Below are 10,089 nucleotides of genomic sequence, written 5' to 3'. Positions count from 1 at the left end.
TTGATAGAGATCAAGTTAGAAGGCACATAACAAGGCTCAATTGGGATTTGTCTATGCACTTTAAGTGTAGATGTTTTTTAATTTCAATTTTTGTCATTTTTGTTTGTCATTTACAAAAATACCGAGGATAAAAATAACCGAATAACACGTAATCTTCACTCTCTATTTTTTTTTCCCCTTAAATAACACATCCTTATCTTAGTTATCCGTACACCTCTACTACATCAAAATCCTAGTAGTACTCTGAAGGATTTGAAGCTAATAGGGGATGAGGGAACTTCAAAGTCCTGCAATTTCATTTTAACGACTCGATAATAGACACATTTAGCAGTTTTTGGTAAATAATCTATAAATTTAGAACATCTAAGCATGATACTCAACCTTCCTAGAACTTTAGGCCTTCACATTGTAGCTTCATGGAAACATGTACTTTTTATAAACTACACTTTTGATTTCACGGTCTCCTAGACAATTTTTTAAGAGGAGAGAGATAGAAAGAAAAATAAGCGGAACTCATGTGAATAGGAGAAGGATAGAGAGAAAGAAATGTCAAAAATAAAGTATAGCAACTAAAAAGAAACGGAGAAAGTATAAAAATCCATTCAAGTATGTTGCCTCTCTTTTTCTTGCATTTCAGTTACACACACACAGAGACTAAGAGTCTGTTCTCATGCGTTTATTTTCAGTTCAGTTCAATTCAGCTCCTAATTTCCCTCTTATAAAATATTCATTTTAGTCCAGTTCAGCTGAGCTGAATTCAGTCTATGAGAACAGACTCTAAGCGTACCAATTGCAAGTCATGGCATTTGGGCATGCTCTATCAACTTTCAATTATCATCGACAATTACTGCCTCCTTAATCGTTTTGTTCTAATCACAATTGCCTCCTTAATAAGCAGTAGTCATTTACGATTGAGCAAGTGTCTTTACGTACCATTCCTGAAACTGCCCTGTAGGTGTCTTTACGTACCATTCCTGACTTCCCGAGGTGCTACTCTAGGTGTAAATCACAAGCCAGCAAAGAGGGAAATGGGTGAACTGAAGGCTAAAACATGTCTAATGACTCGCAAATTAAAAAATTAGTGCAAAGTCCTGGAGGCTCCCTGTTCCTCTTTTATAAGGTACATGTGCACAGTGCACATGCCACTGAAAATGTTATCCGTTGCATGCTAACTGATAGCATCTCAGATCTTTCCATACTTCATTAATTACTAGATTAGCATACATCACTACATCTCTACCATTAAGCACATCAACATATTCATTTCTATATTTTCACCGTCCTGCGGCAAGCAGCATTGAACACCTACAACATGCATAGGCAAGGATAGTGACCAAAAGCCAACCCCAGAAATCCTCAACTCAAGGTTGTTCCTTGCTTCCTTGATCTCCTTTTGAGTCCTCATTATCTATCAAGCCTCGAATCTTAACATCATAAAAGACCTCTTCAACTCTTTTCAAGTCATACTTCATACCTGTGATGCAAATCAAGAGGACAATGCTTATACATGTCAAACTTGATGCAAACAATTACAAACTTTCAACTCTACTAGCAAACTCGAATACAAAATAAACGGAAAATTTAAGTGTACACACCATCAAACTTTTTGCGTAAGAAGTCATTACGAAGGTTTAGCATCCGAAAGGCAGCATGAAGATCAGTCAAGAAGTTCAACACCTTCCTTGGAGAATCATAGTCACCGTAAGTCACTCTATTGATCACATACCTAGGCTGCAGTAAACAGACTGTCAGTGACCACCATCATCATACATAATGCAAACACAAAGAACAGAAGTAGGCACCATCTATACAAGCCAGACCTTGTCAGACCATTGTAACAGCCAAGACTAAAGCAAATTATACTTCATTAATTGTAGAGGTCAGTGTCACATTGAAACGATCAATAAAAATTATCTGATAAGTATATACCAACAGTAAAGAGCACCTCAGAAATCATTAATGCCTATTGAGCAAACTTGACACAAAACAAGTTCCAGGCAATTGTACTACATTGATTTCTTTCGAGCACAGTCATGCAAATGTAAACAAGAACATATTGAATTATGTGATGGATCACCCTATAACCCGACCCATACCCATACAAGTATACACTCGGAGGTCCAAAGGAAGCAAGCCAAGGGTCAATGGTCGGAAAGTCAGCAACAACAACAAATACAAAGGTCAAGAAGTCAGCAACAACAACAAAGAGCAAGAGGACAAAACTAATTAAGAAGCAACTAAGGAAAGCAAGCAACAAGCTCCTACTATGTCTAAATATGATTTTGCCATTTTAGTTAATCTCCCACATGTATTATCTAAGCTTAATTCTATAAGTATGGTAGTAGAACTTAGTAGTAGGCCTCCAGAAATTGAGTGACTTATATGGAGAGTAGTAGCCTCAAGTTGCTTGGTGAGATTAATAGCCTAAAGCTATTGCTATCTTAGTTTCTTAATCAATCAATCAACACTCAAAGCTTCTTTCTAGTAATCTGTTTTCGTATAGTTGCTTGCGATAGGAGTAGTCTATTACAAATTAACAATTTGAAGCATAAATATTACCAGTTCGTTGGACATGAAACAGATTCCTGCAGAAAGAAATTTATATCACATCAGTAAACATAATAACTAATTTAAGATATAACAAGTTATTATTAGCACAAAACTATTGATCATAAGTTAAAACTTTAAAAAGCTTAACATACTTCTTTTAACGAAAAAAGCTCTTTGAAATTTCATTATATTCCCTTTACTAGTACTTGAAGATTTGAATGTTTAAAAGCCAAAAAAATGCATGTCCAGTAACAGTGTTGAAGCAGAATACACAAAGGAAATGGGGTTCTAAAAGTATTCTAGAGAGTAAACTTCCCAAGTGATTATACCTAAAATTGTGAGTCTATTAGCGAATAGGGAAAAGTGCAAAACTGATATCGAACCCTCAGGATTTTCCCACAGCTTAAAGTTAAGTCTATCCAATCTCATGTTGTCAAATGGTCAAAGCATCAATCCCACTTTTGAAATTTCCTTTGCAAGCTACTTTTTAATTTACAGTGAGCATCTGTTCCAATATTTTGCCTTGAAAAAGTATCAGCTTGTATTTTTATAACTTGGCCAAAGTGAGAGCCAGTGAAGTTACTGAAAGACGATATGTAGATGCGACAAGAGCAGAGCATGACAAGGGATTTATCAGTGTGTCAGACGAGGGGAAAGGTTTTAGGCCACAGACGAGTAGGTCCAATGGATGATGCCCCTGAATGAAAGCTAACAAAACTTACAGTAGTGGCAGATATAAGGGATACAGGAACGTTTGAATAAAGAGAGAAAATTTAATTCCTGCTGGTGAGAAGGAACATGCAAATTCTTAAAATGTTATGATGTGGAAGACTAACTCCATACAGCAATTTTAAGAGCGAAAGAGAGAGAGGGGGGGGGGGGGGGGGGGGGCCCTTCAAAAAGTTCTCTTATCCAGAGATGTATGAGTCAGCAGCTTTGCGAGCTTGGGTTAGAAAAAACTCTGTTAAATTTTGATAAGACAAAGAGTGGTTTTGAGAGTAAAAGTGTAGCAAAAGCATTCTTAGTTTCATATTGATATATGGAGAGTTGAAGATTGTAGCAGGTCCAATAGATTGGATTAGGGTGCTAGTGTTTGTTAATGTTACGAGTAATTTCAACTTAATTCCTGAGTTTTATTATTAATTTGAACCAAGAAGGATGACTTTGATAAATTAAACATATGAGGTGTGACAGGGTGTTTGGAGTCTATCAGATTGGAGGTGGAACAGGGTCCAATGGATTTAATTAGGGTGCTAATGTTTGTTATTTATGAGTAATTTCAATGTAAATCCCAGAGAAATATTATTATCTGGAACCAAGAAGAATGACAAGGATATATTATGCACATGAGGTATGAAAGTGTGTTTGGATTCTTGTCAGGTGTTGGAAGATCAGATATCATGCAAGATACTGCTCTCATATAATTAAAAGGCACATTCAAGAGCTGTCAGATTCTCAGATAGACCATATCAACATGGAGTAGGTTTGGTGTATTCTTCTGATGATTAAACACTAAAACCTGTGCTTACCTCAAAGCTTTGTAGGCTAAGAAAAAATTATTCGCAACTGCAAGAGCCATGCTAAGGTTCAACCAAGAACTTTTAGCAAGTGAGGGGCCAGATGTTGAGAAGTAATACAGCAGACATGGGTCAGCAAACCACAATAAAGTTCCCCATCTTCCTTGGACTCCTTCCCCGCCCCCTCCCCCAAAAAAAAAAAAAAAAAAAAAAAAAAACCTTTTCTTCATATTTATCTTTTGTAGACTATTTTTGGGTCATTAATTCAACCTTCAGGGCCAAGCTTCAAAGAACTAGTGTCAACAAGTTGGTTCTAGCCTCCAGAACTAACTCAGACACCACAACCTTTTTTAAGAATAGATATTAGAGATAAAATACAACTCCATATCATATTAACTAAAGCAAACTGTACTCTATTGGTTAATATTTTGGCTTCAAACTATCACACACAGGCAAAATGTGAGACATGCAAAGTGCTCTGAGAAAAAGGCACAACACAGAGATAAGGAATATGACAATGGGAGAATTTAAGCAGACCAAAGTATAAAACTAAACAACAAAATCCTAGCTAAAAAGGGAAAAAGAAAAAAAAAAGTAACATACTTCTTAAGTTATCTCTTTTTGCTTAATATATATCTGGTCACATTTTAATAGCCTGTGTTGTAGTAGCTATTGGACCCCAGATTTATAATAAAAAAAATCTAACCAAGATTAGTATACAAGTTATCTTAAATAGCATAATATACTAGAATGACATTTGCAACTTGGCACCAGATAGAGCATATCAGATATCATATGAATTAAACAGTATACCAGGACTTGATTATAAAAAGAATGTTTATCAATAATAAACTAAGAATGTATTCAGTACTCTGCAATCAACATCCCTTGTAGCATCTGAAGGAAATGTGTCCTTGACTCTCGTGCAATTACTAATATAATATGGATCGTATTATGGAGATAATAAGTTCGTTTAGTTGGGTCGTCTTTACGTCTTGCTAGAGACCAATATTGATCATTGGGTTAAACCAATGCCAACTAAATGGATCCTATGAGGTCACACGTTACAGTGTTAGGTCGAACATGAATATCGAGTCCAAAAGTTAGGCTTAGTGAATGACCGGCCATAAGGAGTAAGATAGGAATAAGTCTTGCCCTAATTAGATAATATGATTATATATAATAAAGGGCTTGGGGAAAAATAGACTGACGTTCATCTCTCATAAAAGAAACAACATAATATTTTTCCCTTCCTCTTTCTCTACAACCGCTTAGAAACTCTCCATAGAAGAGGAGATTAATCTCTCTCGTCCAACTAGCATTGGTGGAGGTTCGATCTACACTTGTGGACCAACATTAGAGGAGCAACAATTGGGGCTCTAATCTCCGCAAGAAGGTAGAAGAAAGCTTGGGAATTCACGCATCAAAGGTTAATTCTAAACTATTATGTAATCCTTATTTGTATATGCATGAGATCCTATTTAGGTGCGTATGAATAAGATTCATGAAATTCCGCTTAGAGTACCTAAAACCCTATAGTGGTATCAGTTAGCCCCTTGCATATAATTTATTGGTCACAATAATATGATTATTTTGATGTATTTTATGTTAATTTTAATTTGATTAAGGGGAGGAATTGAATTATGGATCGAATAACCCAATTAAAATATGATTTTGATTGATTGGAATTGATTAAATGAAGATTTAAATGCTCAAATTTTTTTTTATTAACCCTAGCCGATTTTTTTAGCCCTAAATGCATTAATTAATTTTCTGATTTTTGTTGTGTTATGAACCCTAATTTCGAAAATTAATGTGTTAATTTCATATTATTTGATTTAATTTCTCATACTTAAAAGGTTTTTAGTGTGATTAATTAATTCATGTTAAAGAGTTTTATATGAATTAGAAATCAAATTTTATCAAAAGCCCCATATTAATTAAAATGGAGATTTTAGATTAATTTTCTGAAATTATGCGTAAAGGAGTTTATGTTAAATTTAATTAGATCACCAAATTAATTTTGCAAGAGTTGTGGAATTAATTTAACTCAAAAAAAAATGAAATTGTTAGCTGAGTGGAGGCAGCCACGGCTGGGTGGCTGTGACGTGGCTGGCAGTGTGCTCGGTCACGGCAGCCCCTGTTTTCAGTTTTAAAAATAAAAAAAATAAAAAAATAAAAATTAATTAATTTTGAATTATGAATTTAAATTTAATTAAGGATAATTGTTTAAAAATCTGTTTTTAAGGAGATAAATGAGCAATTCCAATTATGGTTATTTGACTTGGTTTATGTGATTATCCATAATTTGATTTTTGGGAAATTCTCAATGGTACTCACCAATTTTTTATTTTTCTCAATGGTAAACATCAAAAAATCAAATTATCTATGGTAATCATCAATTTGTCTTATTAATTCAGTGGTGAAATTAATGAGATTAATCTACAAACAAAAGCTTAACCATAATTAGTTAAAGGCAAAATGACTAATATATCCTTGATAAATCAGATTTTCCTTTATTTTTTTAACAATTAAATTATTTTTAAAAAAAATTAAAAAAAAAACCAATTAACCACTTTTTCCCCAACCACCACAGCCAGCCAGGCAGCCACCACCCACGCCCAGCGATCCCTAGGCGCCGGTCGCGCCCAAACCTTCTGTCGACGGCGCCGCATGAACCACCAGCCCCCCTCCTTACCCCCACGAAACTTTAAACCCTTAGGGCGCTACCCCAACCCTTGAAAAACCCCAACCAACAATGGTCGATCTCCGACGAACATCCAGAAGTAAATATGCTTCAAAACCACGCTCTCCAACGATCTAACACCGAATTCTGCCGTCGTTGAACCAGAAATCCGTTATCTCTATTCGATCTTCGTCGATACCTCGGGCTATTAATGGTGAAAATGATGATGATGTTGGTGGGTGTTCTTTTAACGGCGAACATGATGATGGTGGGTGTTCTTTAATGGCGAAAATGATGATGATGAAGATGATGATGATGGTGGGCGCCGCAAAAGATAGAGAGGACTGGTGGGGTTAGGGTCGGCGCCGACGCCGGAGTCGTGGGTAGGCGGCTGGGTTAGGGGAGAGGGGAAGAAGTGGGTGGGTTTTTTTTCAAAAAAAGGGTATTTTAGGCATTTTCCTTTTTTCCTCTCTTTTAAAACATTAACCATGGTTAAAATTTCTTTAAAATACTTAACTAATGTTACTACTGAATTAGCTTATCAAATTACAGATTACCAAAGATAATTTGATATTTTAGTGTTTACCATTGAGAAAAATAAAAAATTGGTGAGTACCATTGAGAATTTCCCTTGATTTTTTAATCAAATTAAAATTGGATGCTTAACTAATGATTAGGATGGAATTTTAAATTGGTTAAGATAATCCTAGAATATAAATGTGATTTATTTTCTTAGATTATATATTTCTTTGATTTCATCTCATTCCTAATTTAAATATATGATATTTTAATAATGGGATTGAATAATATGGAGATATTATCTAATCGTGTCCTAAAATATGTGATATTTTGAAATATACGTTGCCTTAATTAAGAATATCTGATATTTTAATTTAGGCAAAGTATGCTATGTGATTTATTATGTGGCAATTGTATGTTATATATGATATATTATTATTGCTATAAATGACTAGTATGGCCCAAAGTTTAAATTAGAAAATACGATGTGCGTATCGTTGTGTATTTTTGTAATTTAAATATAATCTGCGTATCGTTAAGTATTTTTGTAATTTATTTTAATTATGAATTAGTTTAATTATTTAAATACTTGATTAATCCAAAGAAGAGCCCAAGATGAGAAGGCCCATGATGAAGATGGATGGAGATCCATGAAGAATTCAAGGAGGTGCCTAATCAAGCTTAGTTCTTAGGATTAGGGGCCATACTAGCTCATATTTAATTTTATTCATTTTATTATTATTCTTAAAATGTTTATAAGGTTATTGAATGTTGTTATCAAATGCGCTATAGTTCACTGATTTATAACAACATAATAAACTTAAGTCCCACAAATATTGAGGCTCGCTTTTCCAAATATAAAGTACTTATTAAACCCTTGATTAATAGTAATGGGTCATGCCTCCGCAGGGTATTATTATTAATCTTGGGAGGTAAGGTGAAATTGCGAATTTTGCACACTTAATTTGGTCACCCTCAACAAAATCATCAAAAGCGTTTTGGATTTTGAAGCAAGGGGATAGTTGAACATGTGATGTTATCTATCCAACCAAGAATTACAAGAAGTTGTAATTAGTAAAAGAGCTTACTTACCTTGAAAATATAACCTTAAGGGCCTCCGTCCGCTTAATACTACATAGGGATAGGATCTTGGAATCACGTTATTCATAAAGGGACACAAAATGAATATAGTGTAAAGTAGCTAAAATGATTTCAAAGGATGTTTGAATCATAAACTACTTTGATAAACATAGTTGAATTTTGTATTTATTTGCAAATATTGATTAATTTTCGTGTTATATATATATCTCCTCGATTGAAAGAAATATTGAGAAACGTTCTCAAAACTAAAAGAGTATCCATAAACCATTATCTATGCTTTGCTAAAAGGGTTTTAAAGGCTAAAAGGAGTGTTAAAAACCTATTTAATAATGCCACATGTCTAATGATAGCTTCCAAGAACTCAAAAAGTTTGAATAATTGAATGGCTCCACCATTGACTCATTTTGAAAACGTTTCAAGTGATTGGACTCGACGGAGAGGTACAAGACCTCTAAAGACATCATGAGTGCGACTCACATAAAGAACCCAGTATTTTTCTTTGATCAATATGATTGAACATGGTGAATGACTTGGATTTTCATACTGTCAAATGTTGACTAATTTAAGTGACATCATTCTTCACTTATTGCACGCGGTGTTAAATACAAGATTAAACTCCAACATGAATTGTGTTGAATGGTTTTGGCAAAATTATGTAAGATGCTTAAAGTAGTTGAGCATAATATCATTTTGAGCTTGAAAGAAATGTTCTAGATGGTTCAAATGAGAAAGGGTTAAGAAGGATGGGGACTACAATAAAAGCCAAAGAATAAAGAAAAGACAAATAATTTGTCAATTCTTAATCACAAAGCTACTAAAATGTCAAGTGCTATTATGAATAGCAAATGTTTAAATTGAGGACTAGCTCCAAGAAATTGAAAACTACCCCATAAAGTACAGTTGAAAGGTAAAGAATGGAAATGTTCCACATCAAGTAGTTATAGAAATTGATTTAGCAAAAAATCTACTTATTTAACATGTGATGTCAAGATTAACTCTCTTATTGAAGAATGAGGTTGAGCTAAAGAGTTGAAACTTGGATAAGGGAAAAGTAAATCTACAATGTGAGAAACAAACGTTGTTTTACATGTATGACTTTACATTTCACTTAACTATATATAATTTAGCATCGACATAAATAATCGTTATTATATTCTTGCTATAATCAAAACATCATTCCATTGCAGTTACCACTGAATGTCAAAGATTCAAAGCATCGAACAAATGTTATTTTATGCTTAGTTAAATCAAGGGATGTTTTGAAATGCTAAATAGGTTAAAAAGTTCTATATGTTAGATATAGATGAATCAAAATAAAATAGAATTGCATACGGAAGCTCCGAAGGGATGGACTTCTAACATCATAAGATTATGAATCCATTGATGTATGCAAATCTTATTGTAGTTTGATGATTGAAAAGTTTATCTTTTGGAGAAAAGGTGACGTGAACCCATGGTTGAATACATAACGATGTAATTAAGAAATCTAAGGTTCACAGACTAGAGATGAACATGGACACTTCTTTTGAATATGATCACACATGCTTACATGAAGCATGAATCTGAAAATTTTGAAGGAGTTCAATAAGGTTCAAAAGAAGAATAAAATAAGACTTAGCAAAAATTGCGATATGATCGTAACAGTTTACTTTTGAGTCAAATTGTTAACTTGGCAAGAATTCAAAAGCATTTACGATGTGATCGTAGTGATGAGCA

At 34.0% G+C, this 10,089-nt stretch overlaps 1 protein-coding gene across 1 annotated transcript in view; it reads right to left on the bottom strand.

Annotated features, from left to right (window-relative positions):
• Nucleotides 1-1,033: 1,033 nt before the first annotated feature.
• LOC145613869 (uncharacterized) overlaps nt 1,034-10,089 on the bottom strand; it is a 29,270-nt gene continuing 20,214 nt past the window's right edge. The window contains exons 5-7 of the mRNA XM_081668911.1: nt 2,560-2,585; nt 1,596-1,731; nt 1,034-1,474 (exon numbers count right to left, since the gene is read on the bottom strand). Coding sequence (XP_081525037.1) covers nt 1,362-1,474; nt 1,596-1,731; nt 2,560-2,585 — 275 coding nt within the window. The 3' untranslated portion in view covers nt 1,034-1,361. The remainder of the gene's footprint in view (nt 1,475-1,595; nt 1,732-2,559; nt 2,586-10,089) is intronic.

Source organism: Chenopodium album, chromosome 3, assembly GCF_948465745.1.
Source record: "Chenopodium album chromosome 3, dcCheAlbu1.1, whole genome shotgun sequence".
Lineage (NCBI taxonomy): Eukaryota > Viridiplantae > Streptophyta > Magnoliopsida > Caryophyllales > Amaranthaceae > Chenopodium > Chenopodium album.
This window is presented reverse-complemented; position numbering and strand designations above follow the sequence as displayed.